The sequence below is a fragment of the Ostrea edulis genome, chromosome 5, assembly GCF_947568905.1.
Source record: "Ostrea edulis chromosome 5, xbOstEdul1.1, whole genome shotgun sequence".
NCBI classification, from domain to species: domain Eukaryota; kingdom Metazoa; phylum Mollusca; class Bivalvia; order Ostreida; family Ostreidae; genus Ostrea; species Ostrea edulis.
In genome coordinates this window covers 23,053,583-23,076,517 of record NC_079168.1, presented here as the reverse complement: position 1 = coordinate 23,076,517, position 22,935 = coordinate 23,053,583, and the positions used below count along the sequence as shown (strand labels likewise).

The window sequence follows — 22,935 nt, the reverse complement described above, 5'->3', positions numbered from 1 at the left end:
ATCTTTAAGGAAAAGGTTCAACTTTGAAACACACCTTAGCATCAACAATTTCTGTGGTCATGCCCGCAACGTTTCAACAGAAAGCAAAAAGTATGAGCTCTTACTAAGTGACACATGACAGCATTTAAAAGGCATACAACTTTAATGAAGCTAGGGAGGAAGAGACCCATCCTATGACCAATGTTTAACGACTATGATCATGCAGAGGGTCTTAACCAAAACACATGGAGTTCAGGATACTGTGGAGGATTCTGGTATTCCAAATCTTTATGTGATGTCTGTATCGTAACAACCCGAGCCAAATCAACCAGCCTAGTAAAGTACAATCCTGGGGTGGGGTGGGGGGTATATATCAGGTGATGACTGTATAAAAGGGCAATTTATCGGGGTATGTACTTTTGGGAACAGGTGCGAGTCGTGTATTCGATTCTATAAGGGATCATTTGCATCAAGGCCTTTGGGACAAAATATGGGCAGAGTAGTATATGTACATCGAGTTGGCTTTGCATTAAAACAGGCTCGAGATTTATAATCAGATGCTCATGTTACAGAGGAATTAGGCATTATTTTGAAGCATGGATTATTATCGCATGCTAATTATTTTGTCCATCGCCTTTCATAAACGAGTGCAAACGATTTTTAGGGGATTTATTATTTCTATTGGTATGTGTGCAGCGGTCATTTACAATTGAGCATTTTTAAACTTCTTATTGACTACCCTTTCCATTCTTTTCACGTTTGGCACAACACATGCATCTTCAGACTTCTGCGTTTATGCGAAAATTGAGTGACCACCCGATAATATCATACATGAATTTCTGAAAATTTGTAAAACAAATATATGTAAAAAAAAAATAAAATAATAAATTTCGTGATTTCTATTTCACCAGATAGCATTCATTATTTTAGAAAGAGTTTCAATTCTATAGAAATGTACAAATCTTGGTTTTTGTTGTTGTTGTTTTTTTTAATGGTCAATTTTATCACATTCATCGAGGATTCTTGAACAACGACAAGTATAAATAATCCACATTGTTGAGTGAGAAAAATTGTTTCGTTGTAAGCGTGTTTACTGAGTAAGGTGTAGAGAGTTTGTACCATGGTCGGGTCGGGATAAAAATAGAATTATTTTTCAAATCATAGAAATCAGAAAAATTTAGAGGGAAAACTTCCAAAACAATGTGATTGCGAAATAAAATAGTGGAAAGATAATGATTTGGAGTGATTAAGTTCAAAACAATATTTGGTAGCCCATACCATTGTTGATTCGGATATGGTAAACAGTGCCGACAACGAAAAATAGTATGATTGATTGATTGTATCTTACTTAACGTCTAGCTCGAGAATTTTTCACTCATATAGAGACGTCACCAAGACCGATGAAGGGCTTCAAATTTAGGCCTATGCTTGGCGCTTACGGCCATTGAGCAGTGAGGGTTCTTTAGAGTGCCACATCTACTGTGACACAGGACATCCATTTTTAAGGTGATCTCCGAGGACCCGTGACATTCACACCTGATGCCGAAAGTTTGGCGATGGAACTGTCACTCCCAAAAATAATATGATTGCCACAAGAACACGATTAAACAAAAACATCATCAAAGTCAATTAATAGACACATAAATCTTGCATTAAAATCGACAATCCAAGAGGTAAGTGGGAGAGACGTCTAAGGAAAAGATATTATATTATTTTTCAAGCTAATATATTTTTCAAGGTCAAACAAATTAAAGCCGCAATCTAGAAATTCTAATATCGCAACATTAAGAGCTATACGAATCCGAACTTATCTTTATTTAGAATAATGTATTATCACAGTTTAGAGGTCTCATGATGATATATTAATAATATACTAGTCTTCAAGGTCAATAAATATTTCCCCTTATTATCACCCCCTTTAAAAAAAGAATTAAAGCCCTAATGTCGAGACTAGAATATGAAACACACACACACACACACACACACACACACACACACAAACACACACACACACACACAGAGAGAGAGAGAGAGAGAGAGAGAGAGAGAGAGAGAGTTATATAAATTCATAATTGTAATGATTTCTTATAATGTTCTAACATAATAAGGAAGTATGGAAGGTGAAACAATAGTCGCAATTTTGGGAATCCTCATTATGGCTATATTAAGTAATTCAAGGTCAAAGTCATGTAACGAGGGAAACGAACTGTATTTCTATTAATCATACAAAAGAAGATATCTTACCGGGTGAATTTTGGCGATTAGCTGTGGAAATTGATTTTAACTAAGGATTTATCCTGAATTCATGCCGTGAAATCATTCAATCAAATTATTCATTCCACCTGGACGGAATGATTTCAAACGATGCACCCAGGATTTTATGTGGTCTTACTCTCTGCATCGGTCAATATTGGGTTATGATCAATAACAACCACTTGCATGTCTTGCGAAGTGTGACCTTCTTAGTTGAAATGTTCCCCTACGGGTTCGGTCACACGTTTGGTTTTGATGGTTGATCGGTGGTTGTTGGTCCTAAGTCTAATATTTGTAGTTTCCCAAACATATTGTTGTCCACATTGTTTACAATTGATGAGGTATATGCAGTTGTTGGTTTTACAGGAGAGTTGACCAAATATATTATAAGTTTTGTAAATGTTGTATTATAAATGTAGTTTATCGATACTTGTCGTTTTTGCGTGTTATTTGTTTATGTAATATATGCCTCTTGATGAAGACGCGGGTTGCGTCGAAAATTCGAGTTTTAAATAACCAACAGTGTCGTGGCCTTTTCAGTGCTTTTATAAATTTCTTTACTGGCCTTGTATCTTCTCAGATCCGACACTTTAAGAAAGTAGGGTGTTGTTGGGTTTTTGTGCTTACATATATACTTGTATGCTGAACACACTTCATCAGCATGTTGTGCACTTTTTTAATCCTTTAAATGTTGTCAATAATCCTCATACTACAGCTGGGACAATATGATATACAAAATGTTTATCACCAAACCATAATATTATCCAGCTTGAATGATAATTTACACAATTAACCAAAACTCATCAAAAAATCATATCTAAGTTGAGGACTACAACATTTCTAAGGCTACACAGTGCAATATATACATGGAGATAAAAATACAAATTTATAAAAAAAAATTGGCAAGGGAAAGCGTTTAGTTGTTAGACAATATATTTAGGTTCTTATACAGACACCAAACACCCCCCCCCTTGTGTAACAAGCTGGTTTTCTGTTCTTTAGTGGTTTCTTCCCATTGCTAATATAAAGCGTCTGTGTCTTCATTACCCATTAATTATTATTCTATCACAATCACACAAAACATATTCATCAGACAAAATTGCTTTTCCTTGTCCATGCAAGGTGAAGATAACGAACAGTGATCAATCTCATAACTCCTATAAGCAATACAAAATAGATAGTTGGGCAAACACGGACCCCTGGACACACCAGAGGTGGGATCAGGTACCTAGGAGGAGTAAGCATCCTCTGTTGACCGGTCACACCCGCCGTGAGCCCCATATCCTGATCAGGTAAACGGAGTTATCCGCAGTCAAAATCAGTGTGCCAAGAACGGCTTACCAATCGATATGAAACATGTCAGAGCATTTGACCCAATGATAGGTTGTATTGACGAACTAGATCGTTATAACGACCGTAGAATTTTCGAAATGCTGACTTCAATCGAGACTGTTGAAACCCCTGTACCATCAACTTGTTTGTCAGTAGCTTACCTCGATTTAAAATTGACAATACACAGAACAAGCTCTTGCATATCGAATCAGTTGAGTAATATAAACACCATATGTAGGTGATAGTGGAATATTGTTACATAAATATGGGAAGTTGACGATGGAGAAGCTGAAATCATCCCGTTTGTCATACAGTTGAGTTGTCAGTTTGCCGTTAATGTCTACTTTCAATAAAATATCAAAGTATGAAGCAGAAGTGGACGACTCTGTGGTGTTCTTTATTTCGAGTTCACAGGGATATATCAAATCGACATATGAATGAAAGTTATTATTGTTAATAGACAAAACGTCATCGATATATCTAAACGGATTTAACAAAATCTGGACTTCAATAAAGAGATACACTTACATTTAACTTTCATTAGTATGGCACTGCAAACCCTGACGTTTCGAGAGATATATGAAAGCGCCGACTGACCGCATTCCATTTTTCCAGACGTCATGTGAAGAGGGGAACTAGGGGCAACATGTACAAAGTCTGGTCAAATATTTAAACATTCAAGTACAAGGAAGTTGGAATGCATCCAATGGACAAAACGCAAATGGCAATGGGATTGAGAAGGTTCAGTTAGCTCCACAATGTTTCATTATTTGACGATAAAATTATCTTGGGTGTATTTATTAGCTATCTATACATAAATTACCTGATATGTGCATGTAAATTGTTAATATTTCTTGTATTAACTTTTCGACAGCTTTGTTGCTTTATAATCTTTACATTTTGAAATTACCAATAGAAGATCTCAAAACAGTAATTCATTAGAAAAATATCGCACGCAGTTTGCACGCTACTTGATTCTTGTTCAAATTTCCAAGACGGATACAATCATACTATGTATGTTGTACATGTATTGCAATATGTTAATAATCCAACTAAAGAGTTGGAAAATCAATTGATTTAGTTTATACAATTTAAAAGACATTGACAGTGTTCTATATATATAAACGTCGTCATCTTTTTACCTGGAAAGAAAGAAAGAGGAAGTTTAATACTTTTAAAACCTTAAAGTGCAGTTCTGTTAAAACTCTGCAAAAGGATTGTGAAATAGAATGGCGCGGTCGTTAATCATCAACACTTTTTGGATATTGTTTATGCAATTCATTTTGATAGTTAAAGGATTTAAGGTAATTACCTCAATAATGTTAGTTACATGTATCACAGATTATGTCAACGAGCAGGAATATTACAAAATTCTATTATGATGCGATTTATATCAACCAAAATTTCGGGTGTTTGAAACGAGAAGATGCAAGTAGCGTATTAAAAAATACAGATACCTGCACATGATGAATATAGTGATTAAACTTTCTTTCAAGCCAGAAGACACAGCTTGCGATGTTTTTGACTTAGAGCCCGGACGAGTTCTTCGATGTACAGATAAAGACAATATCCCCGTCACTGCTGCCTCAGAAGTTCCTCCTGGATCAACGTGTGACATCATATGTCCATATAAGGAAGTTAAAGCTTGGGTCACATGTGATGATGGGAAATGGAATGATTACTATTTGACTTGTATGCCATATTTGATAACCATTTATCGATCATTTGAGAATATTTTCAGATATTTATGAGTGATGTAATCCTGTGTCTGTTCTTCAGATTGTAAGGAGGCACTCACTACGCAGAATTCACGTCTCTCACGACCGAAGCGATGGTTCCGGTTTCGCAGAATTTTTCGGGCGATCGGTCGATTCTTCCGCTGCTTGTTTGGGTGTTCAAGGCGTCGTTAGTTTCAATTTCATCTGTCAAATTCAAGACAGTTACTCTAAAATTTAAAAAATTGAAGAGCAAAATTTATTGTAGTATAACTTAGTTATTCGAAAGCTTGTGCATGTGATTGATTCTCAAAAGTTTCTAAAATGATGGTGAAAAATTCAAGAAATCGAAATGTTTTAGACAGTTACCAATAACCACGTTAATTTTATGCATTTAAATTTTTGCAGGAGATAACACACCACCAAGCTTAAGATGTCCACAGAATATACACAAAATTGCCGAAAAATTACAGACATGGACAGTTGCTACTTGGGTGGAACCAACAGCGAACGATGGACGGGATGGAGGAATCACGTCAGTATATGCGACTTGTATATATATATATATATATATATATATATATATATATATATATGCAAAGTGAAGATAACGAACAGTGATCAATCTCATAACTCCTATAAGCAATACAAAATAGATAGTTGGGCAAACGCGGACCCCTGGACACACCAGAGGTGGGATCAGGTGCCTATGGGGAGTAAGCATCCCCTGTTGACCGGTCACATCCGCCGTGAGCCCCATATCCTGATCAGGTAAACGGAGTTATCCGCAGTCAAAATCAGTGTGCCAAGAACGGCTTAACAATCGGTATGAAACACGTCAGACAGCATTTGACCCAATGCGAGGTTGTATTGACGAACAAGATCGTTATAACGACCATAGAATTTGCGAAATGCTGACTTCAATCGAGACTGTTGAAATCCCTGTACCATCAATTTGTTTGTCAGTAGTTTACCTCGATTTAAAAACTGACTATATCCAGAACAAGCTCTTGCATATCGAATCAGTTGAGATATATAAACACTATATGCAGGTGATAATGGAATATTGCTACATAAATGTGGGGAGTTGACGATATATATATTCCAATGCAAGTTCATAGTAGAATATTAGCATGATAGACTATATGTAAGACCTTTATTTTTATTTTGATAATGATTATATTGGATATTTTTGTGAAAGTGAATGGAGCGAGCCAGTGAAAAACTAGTTACATTGTATTTGAATTGAAAATCAATAGTCCAACGAGGGAAGGAAAAGCATCTGGGAGTTACTTCAGTTCTGGTGTGACTGCTGTCGGATACTATGCTCGAGACCGAAGTGGAAATATGGCAAGATGCACCTTTACCATTACTGTCACAGGTATTTCATTTACAACATAGCGTTACCTATGCACATATAATCTAATCATCAAAAGGTGTACCTAACAAATCGCCATATTTATTGTTTTCTTGATGAAGTCGTACGTTGTCCTTGGCCGTCCCGAGTTAGTAATGGATACTTCATCTGTCACCCCAGTGACGATGCCAGGTATGGAGCGACTTGTCGTTTCGGTTGTTACCCTGGATACCAACTGGTAGGAAATACTCAGCTGGAGTGCCTTGTAACTGGACATTGGAACCATATTCCTCCACATTGCGAAAGTAAGTGGATTTCTGAGGAATTCAGTATTGTTATGTAATGACGGAATATGAGTAGAATGTGTTCTAAACTTTACAGAAATAACATGCCCGGTACTTCCACCACCTGTTGGAAATTTGAATTACGTATGCACCGACGATAACAAATTCCGCAGCATATGCACGTATGCTTGCACTGCCGGATATGACATCACCCCTGGTATGTCACGTGTTCGAGTCTGCACCGCGTATGGCATGTGGCGAGGAGCAGAACCTACTTGTACAGGTACATCTATCAACGTAAAACAATGTAAGATAGTTTAGTATTTACGTAACGTTTAGACACTGCAATCATACAATTCAATGCAGATATCGAGCCTCCCAAACTACAGGGATGCATGCACACAGTGTACGGTTTTGCGGACAGAAATTCGACAACTGGTGTGGTAACATGGAGAGAACCTACCGCCCTGGATAATCATGACGCTGTTGTTAATGTTGTAAAGGTGGGGAGTGTATCACCAGGTGACAGACTCCCAGCAGGAAGTTATAAAATAATATACAAAGCTACGGACGCCGCAGGAAACCAAGCGCAGACGTGTAAAACTGAAATTGCTGTGAAAGGTATATATTGCGTTCTAGAATAGAGTGTCAAAATGTGTTTTCCTCAAAACTTATGATTATGATTTAGATTTTCAAAAGCATATATTTCCAGTCTGTTGAGAAGGAAAATCGAAAAATGTCACAAATTTTGTTTCAGATAAAAGTATACTGACAATGCGCTTAATAATTGACTTTTGATTTCTCATTTTGCAGTTTTGAAGTGTCCCGTAGTATACCCTACGCCTTTCCTAAGTGTTACATGCCCTTGGGGGACAAAGTATGGGAGTCAATGCGAGTTTAATTGTGATCCCGGATCAGTGCGCAATGGGTCTAAAATTGTCGTCTGCGAAAAGAGCGGAAGTGGTAACTACGGATATTGGACGTGGGGAGACAGACAACCCTATTGTCAAGGTATTAATTACTGTAAAATTATGATTTTTTTTTCAAGTCGATCAAAATTTCTCACAGCTTAGCAAGGCTTCTGAAATATCGAATTCTGTTTACAAGTTATCCAGAAATGTATCAAAGAACCAAACGTTCCCCAGAATGGTGCTCTCGCTTGTGATTATTGGCTCGGTGGAAAATTTTGCCAAATGCTGTGTAAATCGGGATATGACGTACAACTTGGGCAGAGCTTTGTCGATATGCTTGTATGCGGTGATAGTGGTCAGTGGCTGCCAGCCGGGTCTCTTCCCCTTCCAGACTGCGCAGGTTAGTATGCTGAATCAATCATTGTGGAAGAAACTTGAGATATTTGAAAATATCATTTATAATATGTACTTGACATTGACTTTAACGGCAAACTAAGAAACTTATACGACAAACGAGATGACTTCAGCTCCTCTATCGTCAACTTCCGATAGCAATGTTCCGCTATAACCCGCATATGGTGTTTTGTCTCTCAACTAATTCAATATGCGAGAGCATGTTCTACATAAGATTGATTTTTCAACCGAGACAGGCTACCGACAAATAAATGTATGTAATAAGGATTTCAATAGTCTCGCATAAAGCCAGCATTTCGATCATTCTATAATCGTTATAATCTTTTTTGCAAACACTATCTGTCATTTTGATGAATGTTGTCTGGCGTGTTTTCTACATACTGATCATAATTATGAATCATTCCGTTATCTGTATCACCTGATTCTACCTTTGGTGTTTCCAGGGTCCGTGTTGGCCCTACTCTCAATTTCGTTTTCTATAGGATTTATCAGACTGATCATTGTTTTCTTCACCTTTTCATGTGAGAAATATTTCAATACCTTTCTACACTTAAAATCATATTTTTTGAAACGTGAAGCTTTGTTTCGTTCTTTTTAAATATGAAGAATTTCTATTTTCGTTGTTTCGTTTTTTCCCCAGCCAAATCGAGTTTTCTCTTTTACACTAACATATTGATTATTTTCTGTATAATGTAGAAAGTAGATTGCCGAGAAGGGGGAAAATCCCGATGTCTGCGACATATTATTTTACTGGGGATTGTACAGATCTGGCAGTCCAAGATAAAATCAAAGAAAAATTCATCCAAACGCTATCGGCATCTGTGTTTAAGGATGCATGCTTGATTCACGCAAAAGATTGTAATGTGGAAAATGTACAGGTACGTCATAGATATGTGATCGAAGTCAGACGTGTAACATTGCATGTCTCCGTTTAGTATATCATATTTTTTGATTATTTGTACTAACTTTATTATTCCCTTTACTATAATGTTTGTGTTGAAGTATTTTATTACTGTACCGTTTCAGGTGAAATGTGGTCAAATAGCGCGCAGGAAGCGTTCTATTGACGGGACATTACGTATCTACTTCGATATTGCAGCAAAATTCGATGATGCAACTTTTAATGAATCCTTCACACAATTTAGACGACATCAGTCTGAAATAATAGATATCATCATTGAGTCTAAAACTACAGGGACTTTAGATTTCAACATTAGTCAAATCGCTCTCATGGAGGCAACAGACATAGACAATCTCGATGTTGTGTTAGAATGTCCAGAAAACACAATACCGTCTTACAAAACTACTTCTTGTGGTGAGAATTTTCTTTCCTGAATAATGCATCTATAATAATCAATTTGTGATGTGATATATAGATCTATGTATCTATCTACATATACACGATATACTCGTATCTATCTATCTATCTATCTATCTATAATTTTGAGTTTCAAAGTACCACTCAGACAATTATTTTTCTTTCAGTTGAATGTCCGGAAGGAGCATTTTACAACAAAGCGACACAAACGTGTGAAATGTGCTCACGTGGAAAATACCAACCTTCCTCCGGACAGTCTTATTGTCTGTCTTGTCCATTGGGTCAAACTACTAGAACGACGGGGACACATTTCCTTTCACAGTGTGAAGGTTAGTGATATTTTGGTGTGAGGATTGACGTGATGTTGTGGTTCGAAGACCGATATAAATATCAACAATTGTAAATTTGGTAGAGGGATGTGAACCAGGCTCCTGGTCCCCGAATGGTACACCCGAGTGTTCTCTTTGCATGATTGGAACCTTCAGTGATTCATATGGTGCCTCTCAATGTACTCCATGTCCAGGGTCAAAATCCACAACAGAGGAGGGGTCAATAAGCATTACACAATGTCAAGGTAAAGGATCCATACAATAATCCAAACACTTGAAGCTGAGAACATATACTAATCACAAAATGCATCGCGGTTTAAATTCAAGAAAATCTTTAATGAAATATGTAAGCTGTTACCATTCTATATCATGTTTTTGAATGTGTTGTTCATCTTGCATCAATCAGATTTTGACTTACGCATGACGGAAGTTGGAAGTGAAGCATCAGCTGGCGTTGCTGTTCCATTTTCTATCGATACTATTATCACATTTTGGCTTCAGAGAGAAACCTTTACAGGAAACGATTTTAGACTTGAAATAGTCAACGTAAATACTGGTACTTTGACATTCTATCTGGCTTTTGGTGCGGAAATTAAGATAGGAAAACAAGGGTAAATATTTATTTGATGAACTTATATTTTGAAAAAGTTAAATACAAGAAGAATACATTGCAGTTCGCGAAAAATCAAGGCCCTTTCACACCATTGTAATATAATTTATTAAATGATGCTCTTGCTCTTTCGTATTTCAGATATGAAAACACGACGAACTATATTTCTGATAATGAAAGATGGCATTCATACGTGATAAAGCATGGCACCGACTCCACGGAACTGTACGTGGACGGAAGATTAGAAGCAAAATCATACTTAGCTATAGATTTCCGTGGGAATATGACGGTATCCCTGAAAGGTATGCATAAGACAAAAATAAATTCACAAAAATCTAGGAATCATATCGATGTTCCTTAAAATAACATGCATTTATATCATTGTTTTAAAGGTCGGGGAACCGTCTCTGGATTAAACATATGGAATATGAATTCAACCACTTTTACATTGATTATGAACAAATCCCAAAAATGTAACACTGGTGAATTGGGAGACTTGGTTAGCTGGAAAGCATTTGAACTTGCGTCTAATGACAATGTTTTCAAACAAGCACCGAGTGAATGTGACGGTACTTATTTTCATTATTTGTTTCCCTTTGCTATGTTACCTTACCTGATATATCTATTGTACATACGTGGGGTAATTAATCCATATAATTATAGATGTTAACGACTGCCTCTCCAATCCCTGCTTGAACGGAGATTGTATCGATCTACTTGGGGGACACGAATGTCATTGTTATTTTGGGTTTTATGGAGACAACTGTGAAGAGAACATAGACGATTGCATTGACCACGCATGTGAAAACAATGCAACCTGTGTAGATGGCGCTGCAAACTATACATGTCAATGTCAATACGGATATAAAGGAGAATTATGTGAAATAGCAATGGGTTTGTATCACAGTGGCGAAATCGAACAAGTGATGATAAATATGTCTGTCAATAAAATAAAACATATTTTGACGCGTGACCTTTTTCAGTTGATGGGTCATGGGGAGACTGGGGTGAGTGGTCGTCCTGTTCAGTAACGTGTGGGAATGGAACACAACAAAGATCTAGAATTTGTAACGACCCAGCTCCTGACAACGGGGGACTGGACTGTCCAGATAACAGCACAGAAAGTCAGATATGCAACGAAACAAAATGCCCAGGTAAGATTAATTGCAAACATCATTATTCTGTTCAAATATCAAGCCATTCTTGTTATATATTTAACATGAACCATTGTTTTCTTTAAAAATAGAATGCAGTTCATTAGAGCGACTTGACAACGTAATATGGACATGCACAAACGACAGCGATAATATAAACTGCACTATAGACTGTGCTGCTGGATATGACTTCGATCACGAAATCAAACCCTATTATTTATGTGGAATCGACACGTTCTATCTGTGGGATTTTCAGACAGATGACAATCCAGATAGGAAAATGCCTTCTTGCTCAGGTTTGCAAAATTAATCAATTCTAAATTACTTTGTCTATTCACTTCTCTTTCTTAGAATAGTAGCCAAACAGTTACAGTTAAGGTAAATCATTGAAGGAATCAGCAGGATTCCAGTTCCCCGAGAGAAAGCCTCTGGAATGAACTTACCATAGGAAAACTGAAATGACCCTCAATGATATATTCTAACCGTTTTGTTATACCGATACATTACTTCAAAACCAGAATAATACTTGAAAATTAGTACAATATTTTAAACCGGGACTCACTTGTCATGATCGTTGTCGTTTGTACCGTAAACTGGTTCTTATTGATGAAAGGTGAAGATAACGAACAGTGATCAATCTCATAACTCCTATAAGCAATACAATATAGATAGTTGGGCAAACACGGACCCCTTGACACACCAGAGGTGCCTAGGAGGAGTAAGCACCCCCTGTCGACCGGTCACACCCACCGTGAGCCCTATATCCTGATCAGGTAAACGGAAATATCCGTAGTCAAAATCAGCGTGCCAAGAACGGCCTAACAATCGGTAAGAAACATGTCAGACAGCATTTGACCCAATTGTAGGTTGTTTCAAGTATATTAGAACCAGTTATATCGTGCTGAAATTCCTTTTTATAACGAATATTCATTATTACTTTCGGAATATATCAGAACTTTTCATAAGAGGTTGCGTCCCATGGGGATCCGGGTTAGAATAGGTCATCAGTACCCCTTGCTTGTCGTAAGAGGCGACTAAATGGGGCGGTCCTTCGGATGATACCGCAAAAAAACGAGGTCTCGTGTCACATCAGGTGTGGCACGATAAAGATCCCTCCTTGCTCAACGGTCATAAGTGCCGAGCATAGGCCTAAATTTTGCAGCCCTTCACTGGCAGTGGTGACGTCTCCATATGAGTGAAATATTCTCGAGAGGGACGTTAAACAATATTCAATCAATCATAAGAAGTTGCTAGATGATTCGAATAGGTGTATATCAGTTCATCAATTACAAGAACAACAGTCATTTAATATGATTTCAGGATTTACTTTTACATAGTGAAAAATAAGAAGATGTATAATCTTAATTGGTGAAATATTTCCTTATTTCTAGAAATAAAAGATAGTAAAAAGTTGCAAGTATCGTATGTGGCATCTTATAAAGACTTAGAGTGTGACACCTCAATCAAATACAAAGATACACATAAATTCATACCCGAGGCAGTTCAACTTGGACTCAACAACATTGAATGTGTTTCCACTGGAGTCTGCTTCCTGGACAGAGTAACAGTCACAGAATGCAATCAACGACAAAAGAGGTCTACTGTGACGAGCAACGCGGGAGTTGATGTGTCTCTGTCATGTGATCCTGCCGTCCGTGAGTTTTACGTTAATGCTTACTTTTCTAAACTATTTTTAAAAACATTCCTAATACGTAGAAAAGTTAGATGCGATTGGAAAATAAGCTCCAAATGATAAGATAGAGAAAGAAAGAGAAAAATTGATACTGAGCGGAATAGGAAAGTTTTATTCTACCCCAAAAATGCATCTCTCAGGATGTCATCGCCCAATGTCATATTCATCATGATTTTGTCAATACAATTTCAGATGGAACAGAAACCTGTTACACGTTATTGTATGCAGCAGTGAATGATATACAATTAATGGCTATGAATCAAACACTTGATGTTGATATACAAGGAAGCATATATAAAATTGACCCAGACAGCGCCTCAGCTGATGGTACAGTGTCTTGTCCAACAGGAATGGTCCAGATGAAATTTTACTGCAGTACGTAATTATAGAATGGTTTTAATATCTATTCATATTTTCATACGGATCTATATTTATTTTTGTTACAGCAGAAACAATCGGATGTTTTTTTTCTTTTACAGTTCCGTGTGCTCCTGGGCGTTATTTTAGAGATAACGAATGCCTCGTGTGTGACTTTGGGACTTACCAAGATCGATCCGGGCAGCTTTCTTGTAAGGAATGCCCGGATGGAACAACCACTCCTGGGAGAGAGTCTCGGAGTGTGACTGAGTGCTCTGTCAAAGTGGATACCAGTGCTAATGGTAAACTCTTAGAACATGCGACACAAAACCGTGGACCTCAGTATGTTTGACAAATAAAAATGTTGTTTTTATTTCATTTTCAGAATCCATTCCAATAATTGCTGGTGTTTTGATATCAGTTCTGGTACTGACCATTGTTGTAATATCTACCATCGTTTTTAGACGATATTTGTAAGTATTTTACTTGTTTATTGACTGAAAAATATGAGTGTTTGAATGAAATAGTATTCAACCTTTTAAATGCTCGTAATTCTTTGCAGACATCAGTCCAACAAAAAGAAAGACATGGTGTCATCTTCCATATTGAACATACAATCTAGGGAGCGGAAATTTGTTTCAAAAACTTCCTTTGACCGTGTGTAAGTAACCGCACGCATGCCATAGAATGTCTTACCACTTGGATAATTTTGAATTTGAGGTTTTTGATTGTGTGTTCTGTTCTTTTTAGGCAATTGTCACGGACATGGGAAAGTCCCTCAAAACAATCAATCCCATCGACAATAAAAGACAGTAAAGAAAATGATGATATAGATGTGATCTATTTAGAAAAGTAGCAGAAACCATCTTCACTTTTCTGTGTACAAATTGATAGTTGTAGAACTTTTAACTTGTAGAAAGAACTTGATAAATTGTAAACAGTTACAAAGTACGAGTTACACTTCATTAGTAAGAGTGTGGGACAGGGAAATTCCACCGAGGGGACAACATTCGCAGTCTAGGACGAGGCTTTGCCGAGTCCTAGACAGCGAATCTTGTTCCAGAGGTGGAATTTCCTTATCCCACACGAGTAAATAATGAAGGATTATTTTTCTCACATTTTACCTACAGTTTAGTGCATAGATTTAGGAGCTTTGAGAAAATTCTAAATTATCAAAATCCTCATTTAAACTTCGATGCAAAAACTAATTAGATAGACAGAAAGAGCCTACCCGAAAATAGTTTACATTGTGTAAACTAAAAAACCCAAGGTTGTTCACCAGAAAGTTATACTACATTAAAATTTAAACAAAAAACACAATATTGTTTTTACTTCACCGCTTAACATAAATTTTCACCGGGTAACGTAAATCATAGAAAATGTATTACGTCACAATCAAATTACGTCGCAGCAGTGTAAGACAGAAAATCGCACATGTATGTCTCACATGAGTAAAGTCGATCTCACACTAGTGATAATGTGAGAAATATATATCATATACTTTGTAATGATTATGCAGGTTCTGCACTGCACCGTGATACCGGTGACGTCACAATAGCCAATAAGACCCGTCCAAAAATCCATATCACATATCAGACCGACGTGCAAAAATGCATATCAAGCCGAAAATTAAGTATTCGCCCGTAATAATCAGTGTATCAAAGTTTCTATCATAGTATCTGTCTATCTATCTATCTAACTATCTATCTATCTATCTATCTATCTATCTATCTAACTATCTATCTATCTATCTATGTATCTATCTGTATCTATCTATCTATCTATCTATCTATCTATCTATCTAACTATCTATCTATCTAACTATCTATCTATCTATCTGTATCTATCTATCTATCTATCTATCTATCTATCTATCTATCTATCTATCTATCTAACTATCTATCTAACTATCTATCTATCTATCTATCTATATATTGATTTTATTTACGTGCATAGATTGCAATACATCTAAAAAAGGATTCTTACATGTCCTTCTAAGGAACGGTGCTTATGCGTTATAACGCATTATAAATAAGTTGTTAGGACTTTGTACATGCATATATTATAACGCATTATAAATAAGTTGTTAAGATTGTGTACATACATGCATTATAACGCATTATAAATAAGTTGTTAGGACTTTGTACATACATGCATTATAAATAAGTTGTTAGGACTTTGTACATACATACATTATAGCGCATTATAAATGAGTTGTTAGGACTTTGTACATACATGCATTATAAAGCATTATAAATAAGTTGTTAGGACTTTGTACATTCATGCATTATAAAGCATTATAAATAAGTTGTTAGGACTTTGTACATACATGCATTATAACGCATTATAAATAAGTTGTTAAGATTATGTACATACATGCATTATAACGCATTATAAATGAGTTGTTAGGACTTTGTACATACATGCATTATAAAGCATTATAAATAAGTTGCTAGGACTTTGTACATATATGCATTAGCTCATATATATAGTATATCAATTTCACTTTGCATGTTCGATCTCATCATTGAAATATTTTCAAAACGATCAGTAAAGTTGGACGATCAAAAGGTTGATTTTTTGGAACATAACTGAGAATCTAATACAATACTTTATTACAAATTACACCCGGAAGTGTCCTTGATCGTACTAGCGCTTAGTGTCGGATCTAAAATGAAATGAATTATGACCTTCCGTTGTAGAATACTTTGAATGTGAACACCTATTTAAATGCCATAAACCGGTACTTAGCACTTCCAATCGGTTGTGAATATGATAGAAAATATGGCGATTTGTTTGGCACCCCCTCGTCTGATCTTAATCACTATTTAAGGAAACACGACATTTCACGAATATGATCATTAACATTTTCCAAATAACCTGACAGAGAGCCAAAATGACACGCAGTATCAGCGTCTTACTGAATGACCCACGTTAAATGAACAATGATGTAGTTTAAATACTATTTAAAGATCTTCATCATATTGAAGTTATCAAGTTGTTATGCGATTAACCTTTTAGTTACTTTCAGATAAGTATTTTGCTTTAGTACATTGTATTATTTGATCAGACAGAAAATTAATTTCGTTGAAAATGTTCTGAAGACGAGTTTGAATACAATAAAAATTCGAAGTATTTCTTTTTGTTTTTGTTGAGTTTGATATTAATTGAAGTAGTTGAGTTTTGGATGAACATATAAGTATTTTGAAGTGTGAATTAATGTAATTATACTGTATGTATGAAGAATGCGAGGCGAGTGGCTTTATACCTGGACCTCGGCAGTAGAATATCTGGTTGCTAGTCTAAAGAGTGAGGCATATCCCATTGTGATACACGCTCCACTAAGTTGGCTGTAGATGAGACTTTCCCATAGAGGAACACCCCTAATAGATCTAGTCTCCCACGTCAAGCTACCTCCCCGGAAGTCTGGTCCTAAAGTGAGACTTCCACCCCAGAGATGTGTGTCTACAGTGAGGTAGACCCATTCCATATCAATCTTTCCCAAAGGCAACGCCCTGTGTCTAGAATGAAGGTTTTCCCGTGAAGAAGATAAATGCAGAACCAGCCTTTCTTCCCCTGCCTCGAAGTGAGTCTGTACCCCGGAAGTCTGACTTTGGGTGGAACTTCAACTTTCCACACCAAGTAGGTTGGTTTTGGGGGTTATCTTCCCAGAACCAGTCTTTCACTATATCAGTGAGCTTCCAAACGGTCTGTTTGTGCGTATCAATGTAACTCAACAGTAAAAAAAAACCGTTAGTGACAATTTGACAGAATGACTGCCACCCGTGCACAGTGCAAATTCAAATTTGAATAGCACGTGATCGTAAAGGTCAGTATATAGATATTTGAGGACTTCGAAATAAAATGTAAGATTTTACAAGTTTATACGCATCTTTTGAAGCTCATATATCTATTGAACGTAAGATTTACCAATTTTATGGAAAATGAATTGATGCATATCTTAAAAACCTTACTGTGTTTAAATAAAACCGACAATATATATACAATAATAAGCACGTGACATGTAACATGCAGATAATAAGGGAAACATAACTGGAATTATACTGAAATTTAATTTACTAGCGATTTCTAAATTGCTTTTGGGATATTTGATATTACATAGTTTGTATTGTGAATAACTATATGTACATAAATATACATATATAATGCAAATGTGAAGCATTGCTAAGATGAATCAAGTAAGCTAGAGAAGCAGAAATATTCAAAGATATTCTAGGGGCCTCATTGTGGAGAAGATACATTATCTAAAACTATCGCTGACAACGACACACATCCAGGCCGCGCGTACACCTTTCAGTTTCTAAGTCTGGGGTTGATATGATCTTCATGAGAGATGTCTTGACCCAGAGCAGAGCTTTCCACAGCGCAGTAAAGGCAGACTTACAATAGACATGTCAGACATGCAAAAACAGACGTATATATCAACATGCAAAATCACATTTTCGTTAAAAAGAATAAGAAATGTTGAAATGACAAATTTTAAATGTCAACAGTTTTTATTTTTTTTTTAAACTGCTAATTCATAGATGAAAGGTTAAGATAATGAACAGCGATCAATCTCATAACCCCTATAAGCAATACAAAATAGAGAGTGGACAAACACAGACTTATGGACACACCAGAGGTGGGATCAGGTGCCTAGGAGGAGTAAGCATCCCCTGTCGACCGGTCACACCCGCCGTGAGCCCTATATCCTAATCAGGTAAACGGAGTTATCCGTAGTCAAAATCAGTTTGCCAAGAACGGCCTAACAATCGGTAAGAAACATGTCAGGCAGCATTTGACCCAATGATAGGTTGTATTGACGAACTAGATCGTTATAGCGACCATAGAATTTGCGAAATGCTGACTTCAATCGAGACTGTTGAAACCCCTGTACCATCAACTTGTTTGTCAGTAGCTTGGCTCGATTTAAAAACTGACTATACGCAGAACAAGCTCCTGCGTATCGAATCATTTGAGAGATATAAACACCATATGCAGACATATAAAATTTAGTTGTGGATATTAGAGAAATCGCTGTATATTAGACATGCAGTATAGTAAATTCCAGCATAGATGTTATTGCCCTTGAGAACGTTTTTTTTTTATCATAAATAATTGATTATCGATCGAAAATTAAAAACAATCAATATCAATAGTTTACCATATTTTCTTTTTTTCATTTTATAAAGTGAATAAAATTCCTCTGAAAAGTATATTTCTACCATGCCTCGCGTCTCAAAATGAGTGAAAAATTCTCAACGCACCAAACAATCACATTGAACTCCGTTTAAAAAGGGGATTTTTTCTGAAATTTCAATGAGCTGTATTTTCTACTATCATCAATAGATTTTAAGCCCATTTTGCTAATTAATATGACATGAATGGTGTATTTGAAAAGACACAAAATATCCTTGGACGTGACACTTTTTGTACTTAAATCAAATCAATCAAGTATTACCTTGAGATGCAGGTAAATGCCTTCTAAAGGTTTAAACTCGATCATGGTGGCGATATTGAACTTTTTCCATTGGCAAATAGTAATTGCAATCTACCCTGTGTGTCAGAAATTTCAATGAACAGTGTACCCGGAAGTGTCATCGATCGTCCTTGATCTGGATTCAAGACAAACGACAACTTAATCATGACCTTATTTGTTAATTCGTACAATTATTCAGTTAGCTTGAACGTCTATCTATTAGCTGCAGATCTGTAGCATGATTTTCTGCATTATACATAGAAGGATTTTTATAAGGGGTGAATCTGTAGCTCTGTGGTCTGTACCAATATTTTCACAGAGTGCTACAGATCAGAGGCTAATCTAGTCATATAACACAAGAACCATGTTCAATCTAAGACATAACTTATCGTGATTCAAAATATTGCATTTTCGCTGGAAAAAATAATTTTAGATTTCGTCAATATTTAGATAGCATTTTGTATATGATTCCAATAGTCAGCAATGTGTTCAAAGAGTCATACAGCATACTTAATATATGATTTGGGAAATATTTGACTTGTTACCATTATTTGTAATTTCAAACACCGTCTGTCTGCAAGTATGATCAAGCAATGATTTTAAAAAGGCAAGCTATTCTGTTCATTATGCATATATAAAATCATTTGCCATAAAACGAAAACAAATTAAGGACCTACAAAGCAAAAGAAGTCCAAGTTTCTACCGAGCACATTAAGTCCATAAATCTCCCATCAAACTGTTAATATGAATTGGCTTGAATATATTTCCTAACTGTCCATACACTTTTGAACATAGCTGTTAAGTTTTAATTGCCTTTTAATGTTGATATTGATGCAGTGTATAAACAAATCATAATTATTTGCGTAATATTACGTGAAACATCTATTAAATAATACAAGTCTGAATATGCAATGGGTTTCGCTCAATGTAGCGTGATATATATTACATTAAAATAAAAATTTGGCAATTTATAAAGCAAGTTCTTTTATAATTGCAGTTGATTAAATTCATGAAAGAACATTTTCTTATGCATCTTTGAAACTAAAATACATATTTCAAGTACAGATATAACACAGTTCTAATACGGTTGAATATACCTTGAAACTTCCAGCACAGTGCACAATGCATTGACCCACTATGCAAGTTTTTGATACTGGTACTTTTACAATGATTTTTCTTGTGCATTTTCTAGAAATGAAAGACAAGAAGGGCGGGTCCATTCTTGTCGGTGTATACTGACTAAATTCAATGTGATGTTCATTCCTAATTGTCCAAATCATAACAACGAATCACATATTGCGGGCCTAGGTAGACACTATTTTTATTTGAACAATAACATCGTATCATTTGTCCTTTTTTTTTTTTACCAAGGAATTCTAAAACATTTAACAAACTTGCACGTACATTTTAATTAGTATGATGTAATACCCATGTTGGTTTTCTATAGAATGACCGGAATCGTTATTACAACTTATTATCTCGTTATTACGGCTTAATATCTCGATACTACGACTTAGTATCTCGTTATTACGACAGATTATTTCGTTATTACGACTTAGTATCTCGTTATAACGACTTATTATGTCGTTTGTACGACTTAGTGTTTCTCGAAAGTACGAGTTATCATCTCGTTAATTCGACTTATTATGTCGTTCGTGCGATTTATCAATTCGAAATTACAACTTATTACCTCGTTTTAATAACTTATTCTGTCGTACGTACGACTTAGTATATGTCGTTTATACGACTTATTATCTCGTAATTACGACTTATTATATCGTTCGTACGACTTTGTATCTGGTACGTACGACATATTATCTCGTAATAATGACTTATTATCTCGTACGTACGACTTAGTATCTCATTCGTACGACTTAGCATCTCGTACGTACGACATAGCAAAAAATTATATCAATTGGCAGCAATACGCTTCCGTAAATTTACAATTGAAAGTTTGGAAAAGTTACCGGTTGTGTCCACACTAAAATAAAATTAATGCTACCACAAACTAAATGTCACCGTTATCAACGTCGACCAATTGATTCGAACTATCAACGCAAATTACATAGAATTACCATCATAGCGGTTCTCTATCTTTTGCGGGGGGGGGGGGGGGGGGATTGTCGCTATGCGTATATTATCAAAGACACCGAAATTCACGAGGTGATGGGATAATTGTTTCAAAAATATGCCATTTAGACTAAAGTTGGAGTATTTGTTCAAATATCGATCGTTCTTGATACCCTCAATCAAATATACAAACCAACTGGCTAATCATAACTATCGTAAAAAGACCAACGGCAATTAATATCAATATGAATTACTCTACAAATTATAAATGATTCGAAAATCAAAAACGAAAGTTGAAACAAGGAACCACTTCATTCAAACAATTCACAATTGCTCATGGAAAATAGATTTTTGTACTTTAAATAATCGACATTTTAATATCTTGCAAGAAAAAAGGTGTACTGTGCATTATATCCATGGATTAAAATATAACCCAATCTTCTACCTTATGGTAGGGGCCTCCGTGGCCGAGTGGTAAGAGCATCGCGCTCAAAATCACACGGCCTCTAACCTCTGTCGGCACGGGTTCGAATCCCGCTCGCGCCGGTTAAGTGAGAAAGTTTCCCAGTTTACTTTCGGAGGGCTGGTGGTCTCTTCCCAGGTACATTATATCTGGGTTCTCTCTTCCACCAATAAAAACTGGGCGCCACCAGCTAACTGAAAAATTGTTGAGTGTGGCGGAAAACATCAATCAATCAATCATTCTACCTTATGTTACCTGCATTAAAATTGGGACGAGACCACTTAGGGCGAATAAGTAATCGGGACGAAACCAACCGTTACCGCTATGAATAACCACTGTCTAAAAGGGGGATTTTTTCTTAAAAAGTTCAAATGAACTATATTTTCTACTATTATCAATACATTGTAAGCCCATTTTGTTAATTAATATGACATGAATGGTGTATTTAAAGGGACACAATATATGACACAGTTCGTACCTTAGTCCAATCAATCGCGTCTAACCTTGAGATGCAAATAAATGCTTTCTAAACGTTTAAACTCAATCAAGATGGATATATTGAACTTTTTTCCATTGGCAAATGGTTATTGCAATCTACCCTGTGTGTCAGAAATTTCAATTAAAAGTGTACCCGGAAGTGTCGTCGATCATCCTTGATCTGGAATGACAACTTAATCACGACCTTATTAGTTATAACTTAATTAATAAAATTATTCAGTTAGCTTGAACGTCTATCTATTAGCTGCAGATCTGTAGCATGGTTTTCTGCATTATACATACATGTAGAAGGATTTTTATAAGGGGTGAATCTGTAGCTCTGTGATCTGTACCAATATTTTCACAGAGTGCTACAGATCAGAAGCTAATCTAGTCATGTAACAAAAGAAACATGTTCAATCTACGACATAACTTATCGTGATTCAAAATATTACATTTTCGCTGGAAACAAAGCAGGTCAGATTTCATCAATATTTAAATGAAATTTTGTATATGATTCCAATAGTCAGCAATATGTCCAAAGAGCCATACAGCATACTTAATATATGATTTGGGAAATATTTGACTTGTTACCATTATTTGTAATTTCAAACACCGTCTGTCTGCAAGTATGATCAAGCAATGATTTTAAAAAGGCAAGCTATTCTGTTCATTATGCATGTATGAAATCATTTGCCATAAAACGAAAACAAATTAAGGACCTACAAAGCAGAATA

The 22,935-nt window shown here is 36.0% G+C and overlaps 1 protein-coding gene across 1 annotated transcript; it reads left to right on the top strand.

Moving 5' to 3' along the window:
* Nucleotides 1-4,732: 4,732 nt before the first annotated feature.
* On the top strand, nucleotides 4,733-16,843 carry LOC125652083 (sushi, von Willebrand factor type A, EGF and pentraxin domain-containing protein 1-like). The gene is made up of 26 exons (XM_048881050.2): nucleotides 4,733-4,868; nucleotides 5,061-5,256; nucleotides 5,344-5,469; nucleotides 5,688-5,814; nucleotides 6,539-6,660; nucleotides 6,759-6,941; nucleotides 7,018-7,203; nucleotides 7,287-7,541; nucleotides 7,734-7,931; nucleotides 8,028-8,231; nucleotides 8,942-9,123; nucleotides 9,272-9,560; nucleotides 9,731-9,892; nucleotides 9,976-10,137; nucleotides 10,299-10,503; nucleotides 10,644-10,804; nucleotides 10,895-11,071; nucleotides 11,166-11,396; nucleotides 11,486-11,656; nucleotides 11,749-11,952; nucleotides 13,048-13,311; nucleotides 13,542-13,724; nucleotides 13,829-14,008; nucleotides 14,092-14,179; nucleotides 14,269-14,367; nucleotides 14,457-16,843. The coding sequence occupies exons 1-26, from the start codon at nucleotides 4,794-4,796 to the stop codon at nucleotides 14,560-14,562; spliced, it is 4,536 nt and encodes a 1,511-aa protein (XP_048737007.2). The 5' UTR covers nucleotides 4,733-4,793; the 3' UTR covers nucleotides 14,563-16,843.
* Nucleotides 16,844-22,935: the final 6,092 nt, after the last annotated feature.